The sequence below is a fragment of the Lathyrus oleraceus genome, chromosome 7 (genome assembly GCF_024323335.1).
Source record: "Lathyrus oleraceus cultivar Zhongwan6 chromosome 7, CAAS_Psat_ZW6_1.0, whole genome shotgun sequence".
Classification (NCBI taxonomy): Eukaryota; Viridiplantae; Streptophyta; class Magnoliopsida; order Fabales; family Fabaceae; genus Lathyrus; species Lathyrus oleraceus.
In genome coordinates, this window is record NC_066585.1 from 85,785,430 (window position 1) to 85,810,643 (window position 25,214).

Here is a 25,214-nt window from a genome sequence, read left to right on the forward strand (position 1 = left end):
GTCGAAAAGAGCATGCCATATACTACCTAAGCAAAAAGTTTACCGACTGTGAAACAAGATATTCACTGCTCGAGAAAACTTGCTGTGCTTTGGCCTGGGCTGCTCGCCGACTAAGGCAGTATATGTTGAACCATACTACTCTGTTGATTTCTAGAATGGATCCAGTCAAATACATCTTTGAGAAGCCAGCTCTCACCGGACGTGTTGCCCGTTGGCAGATGATCTTAACGGAGTATGACATTCAGTACACGTCTCAGAAGGCCATCAAAGGTAGTATTCTGTCAGACTATCTTGCCGAACAACCGATCGACGATTATCAGCCTATGATGTTTGAATTCCCTGATGAAGACATCATGTACCTAAAGACGAAAGACTGTGAAGAACCGCTTGTCGAGGAAGGACCGGATCCTGATGACAAGTGGACACTGATGTTCGATGGGGCCGTGAATATGAACGGTAACGGTGTTGGTGCAGTGTTGATCAATCCCAAAGGTGCTCATATACCTTTTTCTGCCAGATTGACATTCGACGTCACCAACAATGAAGCTGAGTACGAGGCTTGTATCATGGGGATAGAAGAAGCCATTGATCTGAGGATCAAAACACTCGACATATTTGGAGATTCAGCTCTAGTGATCAATCAGGTCAATGGAGATTGGAATACAAACCAGCCACATCTGATTCCGTATAGAGATTACACCAGAAGAATACTGACGTTCTTCAAGAAGGTGAAGTTGTATCATGTCCCCCGGGACGAGAATCAGATGGCTGATGCCTTGGCTACTTTATCTTCCATGATAAAGGTTCATTGGTGGAATCATGTGCCACATGTTGCTGTGAATCGACTCGAGAGGCCTGCATATGTGTTTGCAGCCGAGTCTGTTAATGCTATTGATGATAAGCCGTGGTATTATGACATCAAGAACTTCCTCAAGACTCAAGAGTATCCTGAGGGTGCGTCGAAGAATGATAAGAAGACCCTGAGAAGGCTGGCTGGAAGCTTTTATCTGAATCAGGATGATGTGCTATACAAAAGAAACTTTGACATGATCTTGCTCAGATGCGTGGATAGACACGAAGCAGACATGTTAATGCAAGAAGTGCACGAGGGTTCGTTTGGTACTCACGCTGGTGGTCATGCAATGTCGAAGAAATTGCTGAGAGCCGGATATTATTGGATGACTATGGAATCCGATTGCTTCAAATATGCTCGGAAATGCCATAAGTGTCAAATCTATGCCGGCAAGGTGCATGTACCGCCAAGCCCGTTGAATGTCATGAACTCGCCTTGGCCGTTCGCCATGTGGGGCATTGACATGATTGGGAGGATAGAGCCAACTGCTTCTAATGGACATCGCTTCATCTTGGTTGCGATTGATTACTTCACCAAATGGGTGGAAGCAGTTTCCTATGCCAACGTCACCAAACAAGTGGTTGCTCGGTTCATCAAGAAAGAAATCATCTGTCGTTATGGAGTTCCCGAGAGAATCATCACTGACAATGGTTCGAATCTCAATAACAAAATGATGAAAGACTTATGCAGAGATTTCAAGATTGAACATCACAATTCTTCTCCTTACAGACCAAAGATGAACGGTGCTGTAGAGGCGGCTAACAAAAACATCAAGAAGATTGTGCAGAAAATGGTCGTTACGTACAAAGATTGGCATGAGATGTTGCCTTTCGCTTTGCATGGATACCGTACCTCAGTGCGTACGTCGACCGGGGCAACCCCCTACTCCCTTGTGTATGGTATGGAAGCAGTCCTACCAGTTGAAGTGGAGATCCCTTCTCTGAGGGTACTATTGGATGTCAAGCTGGACGAAGCCGAGTGGATTCGTACAAGGTTTAATGAGTTAAGCCTTATCGAAGAAAGACGGTTAGCAGCTGTGTGCCATGGGCAGTTGTATCAGAGGAGGATGAAGCGAGCCTTTGATCAGAAAGTGCGTCCTCGGACATTTCAAACTGGCGATCTAGTTTTGAAGAGGATCCTTCCTCCCGGTGCAGATAACAGGGGCAAGTGGACTCCTAACTATGAAGGTCCATATGTTGTGAAGAAGGTCTTCTCCGGTGGAGCCTTGATGCTTACAACTATGGACGGTGAAGATTTTCCTTCCCCTGTCAACTCAGACGTAGTCAAAAAATACTTCGCGTAAATTGACCCGCTGGACAAAAAGAACAAAATAGTCCAGGCAAAAATGGGCATCCCGGCGAACCAAAAAACAGAAAGAAAAGGTTCGGGCAAAAGTTAGGGATAAAAATGAAAAAATCGTACACCCGGTAAGTCGAAAACCCGCAAGGGCGGCTTAGGCAAAAATGGGTATCCCGGTGGATTGAAAACCCGAAAGGGCGGTCCAGCCAAAAGGGGGATTAAAGCGAAGACTACATTCTGAGTCATCTGTACCTCGTCATGCTTCGTCAGCTAACATCTCGACAGATGTGATCGGTCCAGTCATTCTTCTCAGAAAGCAAGGAATTGGGAGGAAACTGATGATCTACGAATTATAACAGAGTTGGGAAACAGTGGATGCCGTGTTCACATTGCCATTAGGATAGTTTATTTTCCTTTTGTGCGCAATTACCTCTTTCTAGGAATTGCTTCCCAATGTACTCGCCTTTTCAGGCGCACTTCCAATCAATAAAAGTCGTTATTCAGATAAATTGCTCTCTTGTTTTTTATTTTTACTGTTTTGTTTGCAAAAACGTCTGAATTTTTGATAAACATTGCATCTAAAAACATGAAGGCTAAACAATGACGTGCAGAAAAGTTAAAACATTTGAAAATCATTTTGAATGTTGAGAACACTTGAGCGTGTCTTGTCCATATACTCCCTGGGGCATCTGTTGTTCCAATTTGCAGGTCGTCACCTGTGAATATTTTCCCCAGTAAGGTCGTCGCCTGTGAGCATTCTCCAGCAGTGCTTTCCCCAGACAGAATCATTATCCGGATCTATGTTTTGTTTAAGTCTTCCCCAGCGAAGCAGTTACCTCTCCAGCAGAGTTTATCCTACCAGAGGATTGGGTGAGTCATCGTGGCCGATCGATATCCGCATCCCCAGCTGAGTTGTTTTTACTCGTGGATTATGTGGGTCGTCCCCAGAGAAGTAACAAGTTTTTCCCCAAAGCAGAGTTTATTGTATCTGAGGTTTGTGTGGGCCTTATCCCCAGAGAGTCTCTTAGTTTATCTCCCCCAGCGGAATAGTGATTTCCTCAGCAGAGCGGTTATTTCCCCAAGCGGAATTTTTGTGGGTTTGATTGGTCTACCCCCAGCAGGTTACCTTTGTTTTCTCCCTAGCAGAGTTGATTCATTTCTCCCCAGCAAGTTGCCTTGTCTTCCCCTAGTGGAATGGTATTGTTGGTTCCCCCAGCAGCAGTTTGTTGCTTTCCCAGTGGATTTATCTTGAAGATTCCTCAGCACAGTCGTCCTGTGTATCTCTCCCCGCAGAGTTCTCATCATATTGCATTGCATATAGTAATCATTGCATCCTCAAACTGCGTAGCATTTCCATTCCATATGGAGCATTACGCCATAGAAAAAATTCAAACATATGCATTCATGTGTTCGAAACCATATCAGACCGTATGCCCCGGCAAAGGCGGATCATCTTTGTTCCACATCAACACAGCAAATCAGCCACAGTTGCTCAGACAGCATTCAGAATTGCTATCCCCACAGAGGTTTGTTTCCTCACCCGATGGTGACAGAGGTTTATTTCCTCACCCGATGGTGACAGAGGTTTATTTCCTCACCCGATGGTGACAGAAGCTTGTTTCTCCCCCAGTGAGATTCCCAGCAAGTGATCAGCCTTGTCTTAACATATCTAAGATGCCGTTCTTGTGATACCAGTAAGTGTCATGTCAAACACCCGCGTGTGTCTTCTTTGTTTTGGTGTCGGTAAACGCCATTGCGTCGGTGTCGGTAAACATCGAGTTCCACCCAGTCATCGGTAAATGTCTGGTCATTCTTTTGGTGTCGGTAAACACCATTGCTTCGGTGTCGGTAAACATCGAGTTCCACCCAGTCATCGGTAAATGTCTGGTCATTCTTTTGGTGTCGGTAAACACCATTGCTTCGGTGTCGGTAAACATCGAGTTCCACCCAGTCATCGGTAAATGTCTGGTCTTTCTTTTGGTGTCGGTAAACGCCATTGTGTCGGTGTCGGTAAACATCGAGTCTTTCTTTCAGTCATTGGTAAATATATGATAAATCCCCAACTAGAAATCCCCAGTAGAGTCATCTGTAAATGTCCTATCTGGTTTTCAGTTGCAAATATTTGTTTGTCTTTCCCCAATAAATTTCTCATTCCAGTCATCGGTAAATGTCTGGTCATTCTTTTGATGTCGGTAAACATCATCTTTCGATGTCGGTAAACATCGTGTCTCACCCAGTCACCGGTAAATGTCTGGTCATTCCTTGTTTCTTTTGTTAATAAAATCGAGATCCCCAGAGGTCGTCGGTAAACGTCTTGTCTGGTATCACCACAAAGATTTTATCCCTCCCCAAGCGGAGATGCCATCGGTAAATGGCCCAGCTTTCTTCGATATCGGTAAATATCGAATTCCCAGTTGCAGCAACCATCGGTAAATGGTCTTGCTAAGTTGACATCGGTAAATGTCCAGTTTCTTTGAAGCCACCATCGGTAAATGGTCTCGCTTCCTTTCAACATCATTTGTTTCCCAGCCGCCATCGGTAAATGGTTGTGCTGAAGTTGATATCGGTAAATATCAAGGTCCCAGTTTTAACCATCGGTAAATGGTTTGCTTTTCAGAAGTTTGTTTTCCCCAGCCGCCATCGGTAAATGGTTGTGCTGAAGTTGATATCGGTAAATATCAAGTCTCCAGTTTCCAACCATCGGTAAATGGTTTTGCTTTTCTGAAGTTGTCAATTGCAGACGTCATCAGTAAATGACGTGGTTCCTTTTGTGTCATATCCAGTCTGTGCAAATTCTACGGTTCTTCGGTATTCAATCCCTGTTTACCCTGAAAGTCTGACAGCCGTTGCTATCATCCGTTCGGGTTCCCAGCTGATTGAATAGGGGCAGCTGTAGCACCTCAAATTTGCACCTATCATTGTACATCTCATTTCATATTAGGTCATAGCATAGCATAATCCATTGCATAGCATTTGCATTGTTCCTCAGTTGCCTCAAGTGCAAGCAAGCAAGGATTAGGTCAAACTGATCAGGAGATCAGTCTACTAATCAAGCAAAGTTGTTTCTCAAGGAGCAAAAGTCCTAGGGTTTGCCCTACAAGATCACATACCTTGGGGGTCTTTTTGAAGTGTTCAAGTCAAGGGTGGAAGGCTCAGAGGTCAGCAGTCAATGCACAGGCAGGCACAAAACCCTAGACAGTCAACAGTCAATCAAAGCAGTGGATGGTGGCCATTCTTGAGGAATTTGGGCACCATAGTCAATATTCAAGAGTTCATTTGTCTTGAGACATCATTTTAAGTCAAAATCTCAAGGAATTAGGGTTTGGAGTTCATCAGAAGTGCACAGTCAAGTCCAAAACCCTAGAAAGTCAAAGTTGGTCAACTATGGTTGATTCTATGGATTTGATGGATGGAAATGGTTTGAAGGAGCTTATTCATGTCCTAATAGGCCTCATATGTCATGGCAAACCTCATCATGGAAGAAAATCAAGCCAATCAGAAAATTTTCCAGAAATAGAAAGTGGACCTGTAATTTCAACTGCCAAAAATGGAAACTTCTTGATCTTAAACTTACATCATGATACAAGCTCCAAATGAATTTTTGCCCAACATGAAAGTTGAAGATCTTGTTCTCCCATTTTCAAAAAGTCCAAGAACTCCCAAATCCCATGTGTGGTTGTCAAGATATGATCAAATCATTTTCATCAATTTTTGAACTTCAACAAGCCATATCTCTCAAACCATAAGGCCAAATTTGGTGGGGTTTTTTCCTACAAACCACATTTTTCATCCCCTTTCCAAAAATATAAATTTCATGACCTAAAACCTTACCATTCAAAATGGCATTTTTGGACCTTTTCATTTAAAAATCAAGGTTTGACTCATAGTTGACTTTTTGATTTAGGACTTTTTTCTCATTTTTGCCAATTGGGAAATGTTTCATATATTATTTGTAATTTGCTCAAAGTCCAAAACCATCATCACATCACCATTTTACCACCATTTTGAACCATAGTACAATCTTGGCAATTTTAGCAATTGGTTGGAAAAGAGCAAAAGCAAGTACAGCATTCCTTTAGCAGACCAAAGACAGCATTTGTGCTGGCCATTTGCAGCATGCTCAGGCCCAAATTTGTGCAGACAAACACACCTCCACTTCCATTTGCTCACACTTAGCAATTTGCAAAATGCATCATTACACACAAAACCAACTTACCATTTGATTAAGTGATGTTAAACAAGTGATATAAAGCCAATTTTCTGCCCATTTGCAGAACCCTAGCGAGCAGACTCAGCAGCCACACGACCAAATTCCTCCTTTTGCTTTCAATTGATTTTTCACCAAATAGCAAAATCCTGCTAAAACACTCAAAACCCTGGAATCCCCTTCATTGTTTCTCCACAAAAACACCTTGGTGAGCTCTCTTGAACCATCAAATATCATCTGTCCAGCCTTCATCATTTCCTGTTTTCCAAAGCATCTCAAATGGCAGTTAGAGCTGTGAGGTTTTCCATGCACCATTGAGCCAAAAGACCTCAAGCTTCCATCATTGCAAGGCATTGTGGACATCTGTATCGGGCTGCAACATCAAAACCAGCACTGCATCTCACTTGACTTCAAAATCAAGTAAGTAATTGACCCTTTCCTTTCACCAAATCATGCTAGGTTTAGGATAGAACATGGTATGCTAGTGTTATTACAACTGGAATCGTGGCAAATGGTTGTGTGTGTTTGAAGATATGCTGACCTGAAGTTTTGTACACCATTGTTTCTTTGCTCGAATCTCACTCTATAGTGTGATATACTGAAAACCATTGCTGGATTTGTGTTGATGGATGTTTAATGATGATGTTAGTATGTGTGATTTTGTTTTCTGAGCATCTCGAATTTACGAGCTCAGAATGATGTTGTTGCTGCTGTTCATGAAAACTAATATATTTTCCCAGAAAACCATATGATTTATGTTGACTGCTTGCTAATACCATGCTGATGTATGTTTGGTCAAGTTATTTTGTTCTAATGTTGGTGACAACATGAATGTGCCCTGCTGCAGTTTGTTCTTAAACCTTAAACTGTCCAGGAATTATACTTGTTGTTTGATTATTTGTTGCTGAATAATGTATTGTATGTTGGGTCAAGTCACTTTGTTTTGATGTTGGTGATACCATGTTGAGCACCATGCTATTTGATTGCTGTTGTTTGGATGATTACATGATGATGATGAATATGCCTTGCTGTCTATTTGTTGGTGTTGGCTGCAATTGCCCCATTTCTAAAAACCTACCACTGATGTTGCCTTGCTGCATATGCCCTGCTGATTGAAAACTTTAAACCTGTCCAGAAATCCACATGGATTATGTTTTGCTTGATTTGTGTTATGTTGCTAATGCTATGTCATTGTGTATTGTTGCTCGAATTTGATATGATGATGATGAAACATGATGATGAATCCTTGCTGCAGCTTAGGGAGCCCTGCCTAGAAACTTTCATGCTTATGTTGTTTTGCTTGTTTATATCAGGAAGAACATTGATACCATGCTGATTACTTAATGTTTTATGATGATGATTACATGATGATGATGAACGTGAATATGCTGCCATGCTGTTAATGCCTGCTGCTGTTTGGAAATCATAACTCTACCCAGTACATGAACTCATGATTATGTGTGTTTTGTTGCTAGCTAATGCACATGTTAATGGTGTCTCATAGGTCATGATCATTGTTGGTTCTGCTTATGTTTGGTTGTTCAATGTTGCATGTTTATTTCATGAACCTACTGTGCTGCATATGCCATGCTGATTAAACCTTGCTGTTGTTTTGAACCTTATAACCATGCCCATAAAGTCCATGTGAAATATGTGGTGTGCTGTTGGTTGGTTGCAGTAGGAACATTACCATTGCCATGCTGCTGTGTGTTTATGCTGGGAACTTATTTTCATAATGATGCTTGCTAAAACCTGCTGCAGTTTGTGAATCTTTTGTTCATGCTCAAAGAACCATATGTCTTGTGTTACCTGCTGTTGTTTGTGTGTTGTTGAACATCATCATTGCCATGTTGGTTTGGTTTGTTCAAATTTCAATTGATGATGAACCATGTTGAAGATGTATGCTGTATGCTGTTGCCAAGCCCTAGTAGTGCATGAAACTCATAAGTATGAATTGCCATTGGCCCGTGTCCTGTTTTATTGGATAATAGCCAATCACAACATTTAGTTGTGTGCTTCAAAACTGCACCGTTTTGATAAATGAGGCCAATATTTCACTTCTGCCACTCGTTGACTCTTTGTTTGACCAACATTGCCTTGCATTTTGTTCATGTTTGCTTCAAACTTCTTCCAACTTCACACATTAATTTCTCTTTCACATTTCACCCAAAAATCTTGAAATTTTTTCCACATGTTCATGAAGATGTCTACTATTTTATGGTGAATTTTAATTAATTTTCCATTGGCTGGTTTTTCATTGATAATTATTTTCTTGACATGTATGCCAAATTGATACATCTTACCATTTCAATTGTGAAATACTCTTGACATATCCATTGCCTTTGAAATTTTTTGTGATGAAACTAGACATGTTGAACTTTGTTTCCATATAGAGTTTGTGGATTTCCCATTTGTGGTTTGCTGTTTATGATTTTTTGAAGTCATGTGTTACATTTGTTGCTATACCATGATCATGCATTTTCCCCAATTTTGTTCACATGCTTCCTTGCATCCAATTGACCCCATTTTTTGCATGAATGATCCTTTGTATGTCTATTTCATGTATGAATTTTCTTGGAATTAATCTTGCTGTTTTCCATTTGATTGTGAATTTTCTTCCATGCTTGGTCATGTGTTGACTTTTTGTGCTATGCCTTGCCAAATCTTTTGTGAAATTCTCAAATCTTATCACATGACCATGAAATTTCATATGTGCATACTAGACATTTCAAGCTTTTCATTGGTGTTAATCTCATTCATTTCTCATCTGTTTTCAATTTGATATGATTTTTTTGAAGTTGACCTATGCTTGTTGACTTTCATTGTGCATGCTTGAACTTGGTTTGACTTCATGATTTTAATTGACTGCCTTCCTCTCATCCAAATGCCATGAAATTTTACATGCCTACCATGTTAGATGTTAGGATTGAGTGTGATTTATTTCATGATTTTTGAGATTGCTTAGGTTAACTTTTGATGCAAGTCATTCTGTTGACTTTTGTATGCTTTCCTTTGCCATGTTTTGACTTCAAATATCCATGAAATGACAATGATGCATGATTTGAATGTGGGCCCAATTGTGTTTGCTTTCTAATTGGTTGACTTTGACTTTGAGTTGACTTTTCTTTGCTGCCTTGACTTTTTCTTTCATGTTTGACCCTAGGCTAGTCCTAGTGGTCCTTGGGACTTATGTTGAGTTCATCTGTTTCAGGTTGAGCACAATGCTTCCAAGATCATACCAATTTGATTGATGTTTGTTTGTCTATATTGTGCTAACCTTTTGTTTTGTAGGTGACTCATGTAACTTGAGTCTTGCTTTGCACAGTTGACCTCTTGTGGTTGACTGTTTATCCATTTCTTTTGATTTTGACTGTTGACTTGTTTACTAATGAGTTTGACTTTTTTCAGGTACTTTAGTTGCCTAAGTTCTTTGAACTTGCTTGCTTTGCTTTTTAGCATTTGCTTTGAGGTATAATTACTTCTTCTTCATGTAGTCTGGAGACCCGGTCTGTTATTTGACCGGGCAAACTGTCTGAAGTCCTCCTTAAGAGGCAATGCCTGTGTTTGTTTAAATTTGTCCTAAGCAGGAAAAGTCCTTCAAGTAAGGCAATTGGTGGAAGGTAGGGATAAGCAATCTATCCCCCACTATTCAGTGTGTCCTCTCTTTGCTCCCAGTACCTGGTTGAAGCATTGAGATAAATACCCAAGATCTAATCGAGTCAATAATGTGGAGAGAGTTCCTACTTTCTGAACTCCCACACTTTCTTTGATGCTCTCTCTGATTTGAGATAGAAGCAATGAGGCACACCCCTCATCTCCTATTCATCTGCTTCACCTGAGCCCCTCAATGGCCAGGTTAAGAGCGACCTTCACCCATTACAGTGGACTTTCAAAGTCAAACCCTCTTGTGTGAGCCCCCAATTGTTTGGCTATAGAGTGTGCTGTTTGCTATTCATTGACTGATTGCTTGCTCTATGTGCATTTGCTTGCCTATATGTTATGCATTTATCACCATCAATTGTCATTAATGCATGAGCATCTCTTTTGTCTGTTTGACATCATCATTGTTGTTTACCCATTGAGGACAATTGTAAGTCCCACGAGTTGGCATTTGTTCCTATGATATGGAAGTGAGTATAAGTCCATCACATTGGCCACTCATCTTATTTTGTTGTACTGTTTGTATGTGAGGATACAATTGTAAGTCCCACAAGTTGGCATTTGTCTTCCTAGGATCATACTGTGTGTTAGAGTAAGTCCCACAAGTTGGCATCTGACACCCCTGTTTTTGCTTTCCCTATGATCATGTGTGGGGTTAACCTAAGTCCCACAAGCTGGCAGTTGACTTCCATATTTCTTCATTGTTTTCTTTTTAAGGAGATTAGTGTAAGACCATTGAGTGGCCTCTGATATCCAGTTCTGTTTTAGGAGATTGGTGTAAACCCAGCTATTGGTATCCGATATCCGCTTTTGTTTGTGAGATTGGAGTAAGACCATTGAGTGGCATCCGGTATCATTTGTTTGTTTTATCATTACTTACTTTCCATTCCAAAGGACGCACTTGAATCATCCTTTATATGATCTCAAGAAGTGAACCTCCTGAGAAGTTTTACTTTCCATCATCATTCATTCATCCTCATTATGTCCTAGAACCTTTTCACACTTTGATCTTAAACTTGACATAGACATTGTGCAAACTTCTTCATGTTTTCAAACTAAAAACCTGGACTCAAGTCCTTGACTCTTTTTTTGCAAACTCCATTTCATAATACTTCTTTTGAATCAATATTAATCATACTTTGACTCCATTTTCATAATCACAATCAATTAACTTCACTCATTCACTTGTTTTGGCTTTGTCCATTAATCTTTTCATGCATTAGCCATAGGCTTCAATTATCATTGTGGTTGATGTAAATCTTGCCTATCCTTAGTGAGTCGACAGTAAGACTTCCGTACTTCAAACAGGGCTAACCCCTCTAGTACGTCGAAGCTATCCTCGCATGGTGGATGTTGTTTTTGGTCGAGTGTTCTCCCATTGATAATGAAAAGCCTCAATGCTTGTGTTTAAAACTGAATCCACCAACTTTTGGAAATCTTTTAGCCGAACTACGGCGTTTTGATCCTTACCTTTGATGGAAGGTACGTAGGCAACGGGTTCATCCGTTCAAACCCAATAAAACTTGTACATTCTTTTCTCATCATCTCACTCCTGTTTGCACAATGCATATGTCTTAACAAATAACAATCTTTTACAACAAGTGTGAAAAGGGCTCCCTAGGAGTACCTAGGACGTAGTGGGTGCCTAACACCTTCCCATTGCGTAACTTACCCCTTACCCGGAATCTCTGATCTTTTATTAGTTTTCTACGTGTAAAACTTCTTAGGCTTTTGTTCGCTTTTTAGCCAATCCTTTGGATAAATAAAAGTGCGGTGACGACTCGAAACTTCATTGTATACTTTGCTTATGGTTTAATTGATAAATCATATGGCGACGAATACACCGCTACATACACCTCACACGAAAAAAAAAGATAAATATTGGAAGAGAGAGAGAGAGAGAGAGAGAGAGAGAGAGATATGAAGAAGAAGAAGAAAGTTTATTATTGTAGTATTATCATATATCATATTACAATGAGAGTGATATTTAAATACACATTAACCACCTAAATCAAGTCTTAAAAACAAATTATTATCTCATATAGCCCTCAGATATATTCTTAAAGCAGTTTGTCTAACTAAAATTGATATATCTATTTGGGTCTATGATATACCCACGAGACATATTCTTACAAGCCAAACAATTTTTTAACAATTTTTCTACATGTTGCATAACAGAATTTCAACCACTAACCAACTTGTTACATAATTTTTAAATAACATGAATTGACACAATGAATTACATTTTCAACATATAAGAGATGTGACAAAATCAAAGTTATGAAACTTACCTGACATTTTTAAAGAAAACTCTACTAACTATTTTAAGGTGATGGAATGATGAGTAAATTTTCTTAAATTTAATGAAAAACTAATTAATTAATTAATTAAACCTGATTAATCTTTAGTGATAAATCATTGTCACATTATTTAAGAAACATTAAAGTCCAAACTTAAATCTTACACATTTTAAATCCAATTTTTATTAAGGGTGTCAAGAAATATAGATTTAACTCTATTACAAACCAAATGAACAAATGATACACAATCAAATATGTAGAATATATTCATAATTAGTGTTTGGTATCAAGTATTGACAACACATTCAAAATTCAAACTCTGAAGTAGAGGGTATCATAATCAATGTCTTCTTGCAATATACCCTGAGGAGGGAATTTAGGAAGGCTATTAGCAATATATTTGGCCATATCAAAATAAGATTGGCTCCTTCTCACAACCACATCTTGTTGTTTAACTCCAACATTTGTATTTACTTCCTCTAGATTGTTTCCCAATAAATGATTAGAAATGTTGCAATTCTCTTCCTTGTGTAATGCCTCAAATTTTTCTGTCTTCATTCTCCAACTTCCATTCCTCAAATTGAAGGTGTATAGAGGAAGGAACCTTTGACCATATAAAGCTAAAAACTCTATTGCACTTAGGATGTACTCAAAATCCTCTTCACTCATGTAATAGGGAAAACTAACTCTTGTCCAACCAGGTTTCACTCCAATATAGCCCTGTTGAACTGCTGATCTAATAGCAAGTGATTGAGATTTATTGATGTTGAGTAATTCATGTCCATAAGGTCCAGCACAAGCACACCCGCCTCGAGCTTGAATGCCAAAAAGGTCATTGAGCAATGCTGCAACAAAAGGGCCATGAAGTGGTTTACCTCTTTGATTCCCCATTTCTTGCCATAGATTAAGTTCACTTTCTTGTTCTTGGCAATTTCTATCAGTTGATAAGCAAGAATTGGTGGTTGAATAGATGAGAAATGATAGTATAGCTTGTCGCTTGGCGTGCAAGTTTCCCAAAATCTTAATGTTGGGGTTGGATACAAGTCTCTTAAGTGCCTTGGTAATGTATATGTGTTCTCTTTTTTCAATCTCTTTGTAGCCAATGTATTCTTTCACCCAAAACGCCAATGCTGCTCTCACCGTCTGGATTATAGGAGGTGTGCCCCCGTTTTCCCTCTCTTCTATGTTCTCCATGTATAATGTGTCCTGCATTGATCACACATATGATATGATTCATAAAGTTTTCATGAATATTACTAGTGTCTACGTGTCAGTCAATATCAGTATTATGTTTGGTGTCTATGTCGATGTTTTTTATACAGTGCTAAACAACGGCGTTTTAATCTTTCATGCATAATTTGACATATGATTTTCCGAAATTTCCAATATGAGAAATGAGATTTACCTTTTCATTGAAGCCATTAACATAAGTGACAGTTCCGCCTCCACAAGTGGATGGAGGTGCAGATCTCAACTGATACAAAGCCTTGTTCATCAAAAGCACTCCGGGAGAGTCGGGACCGCCAAGAAACTTATGTGGACTGATGAACACAGCATCATACCCATCATTCTTCCCTGATCTCATCTCAATCTCCACATAAGGACCACTAAACAAAAACAAACACATCTCATCAAACATTCCATCATACAAAATGTCCCAAACAACAAATCTAATCAACTATCTATACCTTGCTGCAAAATCAAAACATGCAAATCCATTGTATTGATGAAGAAGCCTAGCAATCGCACGCGTATCCGAGTAAATTCCAGTAACATTACTACAAGCAGAGAAAGATCCCAACAAAGGCCTATTACTATCTTTATAAGCTTCAAGCTGTAGCTTTAAAGCTTCCATGTCAAGCAACCCTTTATCATCAAGTCCAATCTCTACAACCTCAGCCAAACTCTGCCTCCAAGAAAGTAAATTTGAATGATGCTCATGTGGTCCAACAAAAACCACCCATCTTTCTTCTTCCCCAAGACACCTCATCATCCTCTCCCTCAAAATAGAAGGCACTGCAATTCCCATTACTTCTTGTAGCCTCTTGACGGCCGAAGTCGTTCCTGAACCACAAAAAATGATTGCATCACCTTCTCCACCACCTAAGCATTTCTTAATATACTCCGTTGCTTCATGCAGCATTTTCGTCGTCCGGCTTCCAACATAACTGTCGCAAGTATGAGTATTACCTGTACAGGAATACCAAGAAGTAACTATTACAATACTTTTCAAATTTTTCTTTGTAAATTACGAAGGAACAAAGCGACATACCATAGAAAGGAAGAAGATGATTGACGATGATATTTTCATTGTAACAAAGGCTGCGGCCAGAAGCCGTATGATCAGCATAGACTAGTTTCCGTCTTCCAACCGAAGAATCAAACTCCGCATCATTACCTATCATTTGAGACCGCAACCAACACAGTTTATCTTCAACAGATTCATTACAAGGCAACTCCATTTCCACCAGCTTCTTAAATGACTCAGGGTGGTAGCAAAAATCATTAGATGTTTCTGACATGTTGCTTCTTTTGGATAAAGGCTCGGAGTCTCCATTTCGAACTAACACAGGTATGATTTTTGCTAAGAATGATTGCTGTAGCTCCATAAACAAGAACTGAATATAGTGATGTATGATATTGTTAATGTGATGAAACATATGAAAGAATGTAGAATATATAATATAGTTTGATAGAGACATAGATAGATTTGATGATTTTCAGTGGGATTGTATATGATGGGCTCAAAAAAACCTGTTTTGTACTATTTTATTATGGATATTTCCAATTCAGGTAGCTCTCCCTCTTGATTCCAGTTGCAATTTATAACATTGTTTTTGAACTTTAACTATTATATTCTTTTTGACCTTTTCTTTTTTTGTAACATTGTTTTTTAACTTTAACTGTTCTATTCTTTTTGACCATTTTTTTTTTAACATTGTTTTTTTTTTAAAGTTTAACTATTATGTTCTTTTTGACCTTTTCTTTCCACCAAAATGAATGTTAAATATATTTTATTTCAGCTTCCACATCACATCCATTACATATAATATAATTAAATTTAAATATATTTTTGAACTATTTAAATATATTAATTTTTTCAGTTTTTTCATATTGATATTTTAAAGTAATTTGAATGATTTGATAGATGGATAGTTTGTTATTGGAGGATTGTAATTTTTTTTTACACCGATGCAGATTCATTAAACTCTTTATTTATTACTCATTTTAATTTATCCTTTTTGTTGAAGTTTATTTTACAAGGTTTAAGAGTGCACTATATACTTGATGTTGTGATAAACATAAACGCAATATAATACTTTTTTAAAAGGAAAACGCGCTTGAAATTTAAACTATGGGCTATACTATTTTTTTTAAATAAAAAGTTATTAGCCTCTATTTTCTATAACTCTTTTCGAAATAAATATTCTCTAAAATAAAGTTATTGTTTTTTTTTTCAAAAAAAATATTTACGGTGGATTTTTTTGTTTACATAGCATGTACAAAAATTTAAACAAAATTATATTAAAGATCTTTTAAAGTTATTATTTTTTTTAAAAGTTGGCCTTTTAAGTTATTTTTGTAACAATTTGGTCTTTTAAGTTATCAAACATATGCATCATTATCCTTTTTTAACATAGTGAATGTGCTAATTATGGATACAATTATTTTTAGAGATATGAAAATGATGAAGTGCAACCACAAATACAATAATCCCACATTTTTAAATGTTTAAAATGTGAGAAAAAAGATGTAGGAATTATTTCAAAGAAATTGTTACAAAAAAATACTAAAGGGTCAATCTTTTTAAAAAAATAACTTAAAGGACCTTTGATATAATTTTACAAAAAAATTACTTAAAATTTAATTAATTATAATTAAATAAAAACAAAAACAAATTATTAAAATTAATTTGATTCTTGAATATATATATATATATATATATATATATATATATATATATATATATATATATATATATATATATATATATATATATATATATATATATATATATATATATATATATATATATATATATATATATATATATATTAAGTCTTCTTTAATGTCAAATCAGAAATGAGATGAGAAATGATGATGATTGTGAACCAAATCTTTTAAAGTGACGGAGTTTAAAACAGGTAAGGTTATCACTCAAACGCTCAAATCAATATAGTAGGAAGAAAGACAAAGAGAAATTAGATTTAAAACTTATTATCTCAATTTGGTGATCAATTTACTTCAAGAATAATTTTTTTTAATTTACTCCAAATCATAGTCTTTGAATTGAATTTAATATAACAGTTAAATTAATTTTTTTTATTTAATTAACCATTAGGTTATATTGAATTCAAAGAATATGATTTAGAATAATCTAAAAAAACTTACTATTGGAATAAATTGATTGAATTGCAGAGAGTACTTGGATGCATTTGTAGTTGAGGTAACTAACTAACTTCATGATTAAACTCCAAGTTTAAATGTTGTTGATTGTGATGAAACTCCAAATTATATGTTTTGATGATGAAACTCCATGATGAAACTTCAAATTTATGTTTTGTTGTATCGTTGTGATAATGATGAAAATGAGGAAACTCTTTAGTTTATGTGTTATCGAAGAAACTCCATCTTTGAAATCATATTCATTAATGTTTTCAAGAATAAGCTTGTTCTGAATTCTCTTTGAAGATCCTTACAAAATATAAAAGTATTTATTTGTTCTTTCTGCTAGCAGTGATGAAGCAGAAAGAGTCATCATGTTAAATATTGTTATATATGACATGTGTTTTTAAAGCAATAGACAATTAATATGAGTGTTAGGAAAAATGAAAACTTTACTCCGTACTCCTACAATTGTACCCACACCCCTATATTTATATTTTTTTGACCAAAATACCCTCATATAAATAGGGTATATTTTTCATTTCTAAATTTTTTTACCATTTTTGTCTGAAGACTTCCGGAAAGCAAATTTTCACTTTTTGGCATTGTAAACCGGAACACTCAGAGTAAGTCTTCCGGTTCACGTAATGTATACCGGAACACATGTCTAAAGAGTTCCGGTTTGTTGCCTTTTGGGGCACTGAACCGGAAGTCTTTTAGAAAGTCTTCCGGTTTGGTTTGTTGTATACCAAAAGTCTTTCTTAAAGACTTCCGGTTTGGATGGTCTAAACCGGAACTCTTTTAAAAAGTGTTCCGGTAGTTATCCTTTTTTTTTAATTCACCGGAACTCTTCTTTGAAGTGTTCCGGTGCGTATTTTTTTTATTTTTTTTTATTTTTATAATTTTTAATAATTTTTTTAAAATGCCAAAAAGGATAGAATGAAAATTTTTAAAAAATTGTAGGGGTATGAGGCTAACTGTAGGGGTACAAGGTAAAATTTTCAGGAAAAATATATTACCAAAAAGAAATAGCCCAAGTGGTTTGTTTTGCACCATACGGTCATATGTTCAAACCTTGAAAAAAGATTTTTTTGTTTTTGTTTTTGTTTCTTTAAAATATTAATGGTTAAAAATAATTTAAAAGGAAATAAAAATCTGATGTGGCATTTAAAAAAAATGTAATTAATAAAAAAGGTCTGCCATATATATATATTTTTTTGAATGAGAGGTTAAAATAGGGGAATCCATATAAGTCAGTGAGAGATTAGGCATGAAAATGGAGTTGGACGGAGATAATTTTTACCTCCCAAAACTCAAACCCGAATTCTCAAACAATACTCGTTCATCGCCCCAATCTCTAACAAGGAGGAATAATTAAAACTCAAATTCGTCCCAAACGGAGTCGGGTATCCCCGTCCCGCCACCATCAATTTAGTGAAATCAATTTTTTTAAATAAAAATATTTATTTTTTCCAAAATCAAATTACATTACAAATAATAATATAAAACAATCTCAAAAAATTACATACATACATTCCAAATATTTTAAATTATAAATATAAATCAAAATATCAAAACATTGACCACAAATTTAATATTTTAAATTATCAAAACTAAATAATAAAGTACATAATGAAATAAACTGACCAGATACAAAGTGGATTCTAGTCTCCCAATTATCCGACTTGTTCCTATAATTTATAGTTGGGGAAAACCCAAACCCAAATTCAAACCCAGTGAAAGCGGGTTTTCCCCGTCAAATTAGGAGCGAGTTCGGGTGGGTAGCCACGAGTATGGGTTATATTTTCATGCCTAAAGGGAATCCAAACTTTTTTTACCGGGGTTTTTCAAAATCATTCATATGGCAGAAGATAAAATAGGTTTTCACTAAGGGTGACAAAACAAGTCTGGTCTGTTGGGCATGCCCGTTTTGCCCGCACCCTTTAAGTATTTGTCCCGCTCCACCCCTTTTTTGTGGGATTTTATGGGTACAAGCATTTACATAAATTTTAGCATTTTTAGACTTAAAAGATGCAGTATTCGTGGGCTTTCCTCGCCCCACCCTCAGTTTTTTTAGGGACAGACATAGGTTTTAAACCCGCATTCTCAACTATGTCCACCTCGCCCCGCCCCATTTTTTTTCCGGACATTTGCGGGGTGAGCCTAAAAGGACGGGCATGCTCATTTGCTACCCCTAATTTTAACCCAAAATAAATGTATTCCACACATAATTAAGAATATTAAAATCATTACCAATAACATTCTCATTCTAGATTGAGAGATATTTTTAATCCACGTCCCAAAGAAGAATAAATGTAGTCATTAACATGCTTATTTTCTTTAATAAATCTATCTTAAAGAGTAGAGGTCTATTGTTGATAAGATAAGAAAATATCCCAACATAATTTCACACAACCTACTTCATTTATCATGGGTATTTGTCTTAATTTCAACTCACGGTCTTCTATAGGAGAATAAACTTGTACTAAGATATGGTGAGAAGTTTCCTAGTTTCATTACAACATGTCAAGATAATTTTTTTTTATCCAAGTGCCCATTTTTTGATAAGCTTTCTAGGCCAATGATAAGTTTTAAAAATGTAAATGAGTGTGCCTTGGATGATAGATTCACAAGTTGAGTTCTTTATCTTTGATGTTATCGATTATGGGTTGAAGGTAGGGGAATTTCAGTTTATGTTTAAAGATAGGGACATCAAGATATTTAAAAGGGATAAAACCTATAGTGAAGCCAAGAATGTTGGTGATAGTCGTTTGTTGAACAACAAAAGTAAGTTTTATAATTAGCGTATTAACAGAGACTGCTGGTTTCAAATACCGTTCAACAGTTTTGACGGTTCTAAGTAGAGAAGGGTTTTGTATTTGTTTTGATGCGTAAAATTAAATGACATGAAAAATGGCAGAAAATAAATAGGAGATTTCAATGTTAACAGTAAAAAAACTTGCTAAGGGTAGATTTTGTTATTACGTATTTTCCATACATAACCATAGGTCAGTAATATGTTCCTCTACTTAGCTATTAATATTACCGCTTGTTGTCTCATTCGTATTTCCTTTCGATCTCAATATCGTAAGATCATCGCATTACCTAATCGTCGATATCTTGGTCTATTAGCCAACGCAAAGCATTAAGTTCCAATGTTTATAAACAACAAGATTCCACACTAATCCTACTACATTACGTGCAAGTATCAAATGTAACCCTATCTCTCGACATAAGTATCCAATAGATGATTATCTTGGATCTAGTAATGGCAAACACCTTTCGATGTCAAGTCACACCATGTAAATAAGTTTTAGGTAACAAAGTTAAGACAAGGATTACGATTAAAGAGTTGTCAATATTAAAGCTTGAGTAGAATTATATAGAATATTATGACCTATTTAATACCTGAATATAATGACTACATCATACCCCCAACAAATAAATTTCTAGTTACACTTACTTATCATAGTCGTCGGTAATCCCACGAAGCTAAGCTTTGAAGTTTATATGTCGTATCACTTAAGCAACACTTCCACCTTTAAGCCCCCTCTCTTATTCTTTTGTTGTAGACCAAGATGAACCTACTCCCATTACGTTCTACCTTACTCCACTGAAACTTCCTTTGCAATAAACTGGAAACCCTTATTTATAGGCAAGGATTTGGACCCCTCGCTAGGCACATCGCCCTTACGCCTAGCTAGTCTGCTTTCTTTTCCATTAAGCAATGATAGTTGCATGACAGATAACCCTAGTCGCCTTGCCTCGATAAGTGTGTTGCCTCTACTCTTAGCGCATAAACTCTTGCTTCACCACTAAGTACTTATACCTAGACGTGCATCTGGCCTTCTGCATGCGCTTAGCGCATCCATGCCTAGGCCTAGAGAGCCTTGCTCCTTACGGTTTTGCTCTGTCTTGGTATTTATATCCTGAATCGTGGTTTTCAAGTTCTTTTTTTATCTGTTTTCAGTTAATACATACTAGGAAAGTCCAAACAGGTGTTTTCTCACTTTTACTAGATAAATAAATGGTTTTTTTGTATTGATTGCTTGTAAAATAAGTTAATAAGTGACTACATATTTTACGTAAATTTGACACATATCAACTCTCCCCAACTTATCTTTTTGTTTGTCCTCAAACAAAATCAATCAAGTGGCTCAAAAATCTTTTGCATGAATGTTTCACTAATAGGGTTGACTGACTCAGGTCAAGAATTTTGAAATTTGTTTTTATGGCATGGTATTATTTCAAATTTAAGTTCATAATGAATATCATGACTATCCATAAACCATAGTATAAATATGAATTATTTGCTTGACCAAATTAATATTTAAAATATGTCTAGATCAATAGTTAATCATTCATCAGGATCATAATCTCACTGAGTATCTCTCAATGGTTAGTATTTTCCTAAAAAATCAGACAATGCATGAACTAAAGAAATACTTTGCATTTCATCTAAACAATATCACCAGATACATTATTAGTTATGGATCAATAAGGCATTTCTTTTGGTTGTAACATGGTTGGACTTACAAAATTTATTGGTTTTTCTTTGGGTTCAAAGTCCTAAAGATAATAGAGCATAAAGTATTTATTTCAATAATATCTCTTTCTTTACGTCCACTTTCTTACAACCATTTCCTTTTCGGGGTTTTCTTTTTGTACGCTTGACTTTTGATTTTTGATTTATTTTTGTCAAAGCATATTCTTTTTATCTTATTACATCAACGCTACTTGAATTTTATTTTTCAAAACATTTCCTTTTTTCTTTTTCTCCCCAACCCGCTCGTGCAGTTCGCCTTCTTCAACCGTCAACCAGCTCGTGCAGTTCGCCTTCTTCGTAGGAACGAAACTTAGCTAATTTGGGAATTTCTTACTAACCCTAACATTTACGGGGGGATAATTAAATAGTAACAATACAAAAGTTATTAAATTGAAAAATAAAATTCACACCAGATTATGGAGCAATGTCATGCTAGAACAAAGTTGGAATCTGGATTGAAATAATGCATTCAGGGTTCATAGAGAGAGAATCTCCGTATTATAAGGAGATAATAAAAAAAATTCTTTTATGCAAACCAAATATCACTTAAAATATAGAGGAGTGTTGTATATTGAACCATAAATCAAATTATTCCAAGATATTAAAAAAATAGAAGAAGATGAATTATAACAATATAACATCTAAACAAATTAGACTATTGTGTTGATAACAAATTATGAAATAACAAAATTATAAGAATATATTAGAAAATAGAGATGAAGAAGAAAATATCAAAAGAAAAAGGTCTTTATTCTATATTCTTACAAGTATATCTTTGCTATGCAAGATGAGTCCTTTTTACAAGACACAAAACTTACATAAAACTCACATGTTACAAGTAAGTTAATGACACTAAAGCTCACTAACATTTATTAAGGTCACTTTCAATTAGTAAGAGTAGCCACTAGTGAGAGATCTATACCACAATTCTCATGACTAAACTATAAAATGGAGGACACTAGGATCTACATCTACATCAAGATGTACCATGCCTTGAGGAGGAAATTTGGGGAGTCTCCTAGCAATACATTTAGCATCAATGTATGATTTCCTTCTCAACACTCCAATTTGTTTACTTCCAACATTAAACTCACTACCAACTTTAACATAGTCACTTATTGTTTTCTCTTTACTTTCTTTACAACAACATTTACTCTCCTTGATCAAAGTCTCAAGTTTCTGTTTCCTTATTCTCCAACTCCCATTCTTCAAATCAAACTTGTATAGTGGAAGAAACCTTTGTCCATAGACAGATAGAAACTCTATGGCAGTCAAAATGAACTCAAAATCCTCTTCCTTCATGTAATAAGGAAAACTAACTCTTGTCCAACCCGGTTTCACACCAACATAACCCTCTTGAATGGTTGATCTAACATCAAGTGATTGAGACTCATTGATGTTGAGCAAATTGTGACCATAAGGACCAGCACAAGCACATCCACCTCGCGATTGAATGCCGAAGAGATCGTTTAACAATGTCGCGACGAAAGAGCCACCAAGTATCTTACCTCTTTTGTTCTTAGTATTGGTGGTAGAGTAAATGACAAAAGACAATATAGCTTGTCTTTTGGTGTTCATGTTTCCTAGGATGTCGATGTTTTTGTTAGACATGAGTCTCTTAAGTGCTTTGTTAATGTAGAATTGTTCAAGCTTTTCAATCTCTTTGTGGTTGATGAACTCTTTCACACAAAATGCTAATGCTGCTCTCATTGTTTGGATTATCGGAGGAGTGCCACCGTTTTCCCTTTCTTCTATGTCATCCAAGTATAATGTATCCTGAAATTGAAAACATGATGATTTCATGAAGTTCCAATGCAAAAACAAAAGAAGAAAAAACAATAGTTGACATTTTTTGATGTGAATCATGTATTGGACTTTTTAGTATAACCCAAATACACACGAAATATATGTCGGCGTCTATTTTTATTTATATATTTTACGATTAATTATGTTTAGTTTTTTGGTACACACTTGATAATTATGCATTCATACTTACATCTATTTTGCTATGTCATATGGTTTTATTTTATCAAACCTACCAGTATTTTATTAGTTGTTGCAAGTCTGAAGACATATTCTAGTCAAAAACAAGAAGAAGTCAGAAGGCATAAAATCCTATACGAACTCTGAACCCATGAGTGACACAATGAAGGACTTTACCAAAAACATTAAAGAGACAAACTTCTATTAAAATACATATACTATTCTATATTTTTCTATAAGTATCTAATATTCATATCGTTTTTTTAAATCAATTAAAATAACACTCATTGACGGTGGTATGTATAAATGATATTTATTTATATTTTTTTTCTTTACTAAAAACTTTTTTCGATATATAGTAGAAACTTAAGAGATATTAATACATTGTTCACCTAATTATAGTTATCATACCAAGAAGAAGGAAAATTATTGTACCTTTTCATTGAAGCCATTAACGTAATTGACAGTTCCACCTCCACAAGTAGATGGAGGTGAAGATCTTAAATAATACAAAGCCTTGTTCATCAAAAGCACTCCAGGAGAGTCAGGACCACCTAGAAACTTATGTGGACTGATAAACACAGCATCATACCCATCAATCTTCCCTGATCTCATCTCAATCTCCACATAAGGACCACTAATTAAACAAACAAATTAATGTAACCATTATTATGCTATCAAATAGATAAACGGTGCAATGCACTTAGTCCTATTACTACAAAAAATCATAACGTACAATGCAGATTATCGCACAGACTTCAAAAAAAAATTACGGTTAAAGGTTAGTATGTATACCTTGCTGCAAAATCAAAACATGCAAATCCGTTGTATTGATGAAGAAGCCTAGCAATCGCACGCGTATCCGAGTAAATTCCAGTAACATTACTACAAGCAGAGAAAGATCCCAACAAAGGCCTATTAGAATCCTTATAAGCTTCAAGTTGTAGCTTTAAAGCTTCCATGTCAAGCAATCCTTGATCATCTAGTCCAATCTCTACAACCTCAGCCAAACTCTGCCTCCAAGAAAGTAAATTTGAATGATGCTCATAAGGTCCTACAAACACCACCCATCTTTCTTCTTCATCAAGACACCTCAACATTCTCTCTCTCAAAATAGAAGGCACCGCAATTCCCATTACTTCTTGTAGCCTCTTGATTGCCGCGGTTGCGCCGGAACCGCATAACATGAGTGCTTCTTCTTCTCCACCTCCTAAACATTTCTTAATATACTCAGTTGCTTCATGTAGCATTCTTGTTGTTCGGCTTCCAACGTGACTCTCAGAAGTATGAGTATTACCTATATATAAACGTTAACAGGTTTCATAAATACAAAATTTTCTACTATAATTAAATAAATATTTATAAATAGTGAATATTAATACAGTACCGTAGAAAGGAAGAAGATGTTTGGTGATGAAGTTTTCAATGCAATGAAGACTGCGACCAGAAGCTGTATGATCTGCATAGACAAGTTTTCGTCTTCCAAACGGAGAATCAAACTCTGCATCGTTACCTATGATTTGTGACTGAATCCAACACAGCTTTTCTTCCAGGGATTCGTTACTTGGAAGACCAATCTCGAACAGGTTCTTAAGAGAATCTGAGTGGATATTGTTGAGACATGTTTCATCGGATGAAACGTTGTTGACTTTCTTATTGGCTTTGCGTTTGTTCGGAGAAATGCATAGCTGAGCCAATATTGGTTTCATTGATGACCAAGTATGTTCTACCGTCGTCAACATTAAGGTTTAATATTGTTTTATGTGTATATGTGTTGGTTATGTTATGATGCAATAAAACAAAAGGTTGAAGGCTTATATATATATATATATATATATTATATATATGGGAAATCAAATATACCAAAAACATAAATAGTTAACTATTTTAGATTTTAAAGAATCTTATGTGTTATGTGTATTAAATGAATTAATTTTTGAGATATTATTTTTATTTGAAATTCTTAGACAGTACCCTATA

General features: G+C 36.0%; 2 protein-coding genes across 2 annotated transcripts; both read right to left on the reverse strand.

Moving 5' to 3' along the window:
- Positions 1–12,479: 12,479 nt before the first annotated feature.
- On the reverse strand, positions 12,480–15,006 carry LOC127100727 (uncharacterized). Its single transcript, XM_051037994.1, has 4 exons — positions 14,592–15,006; positions 14,008–14,509; positions 13,725–13,926; positions 12,480–13,525 (listed from the first exon to the last, which is right to left on the reverse strand). Exons 1-4 carry the CDS (start codon positions 14,977–14,979, stop codon positions 12,632–12,634), a joined length of 1,986 nt encoding a protein of 661 aa, XP_050893951.1. The 5' UTR covers positions 14,980–15,006; the 3' UTR covers positions 12,480–12,631.
- Positions 15,007–22,168: 7,162 nt separating this feature from the next.
- On the reverse strand, positions 22,169–25,002 carry LOC127100729 (uncharacterized). The gene is made up of 4 exons (XM_051037995.1): positions 24,622–25,002; positions 24,030–24,531; positions 23,670–23,871; positions 22,169–23,027 (listed from the first exon to the last, which is right to left on the reverse strand). Exons 1-4 carry the CDS (start codon positions 24,974–24,976, stop codon positions 22,188–22,190), a joined length of 1,899 nt encoding a protein of 632 aa, XP_050893952.1. The 5' UTR covers positions 24,977–25,002; the 3' UTR covers positions 22,169–22,187.
- Between the last annotated feature and the right edge of the window lie 212 nt (positions 25,003–25,214).

Coding starts and splice junctions, on each gene's coding strand:
- LOC127100727 (XM_051037994.1), bottom strand. CDS start 14,979: ATGTTTCATCACATTAACAATATCATACATCACTATATTCAGTTCTTG. Junction 13,927..14,007: donor TGTTTTGATTTTGCAGCAAG/GTATAGATAGTT, acceptor GTTTTTGTTTAG/TGGTCCTTATGTGGAGATTG. Junction 13,526..13,724: donor TTAATGGCTTCAATGAAAAG/GTAAATCTCATT, acceptor TGATCAATGCAG/GACACATTATACATGGAGAA.
- LOC127100729 (XM_051037995.1), bottom strand. CDS start 24,976: ATGTTGACGACGGTAGAACATACTTGGTCATCAATGAAACCAATATTG. Junction 24,532..24,621: donor ACATCTTCTTCCTTTCTACG/GTACTGTATTAA, acceptor GTTTATATATAG/GTAATACTCATACTTCTGAG. Junction 23,028..23,669: donor TTAATGGCTTCAATGAAAAG/GTACAATAATTT, acceptor TTTCAATTTCAG/GATACATTATACTTGGATGA.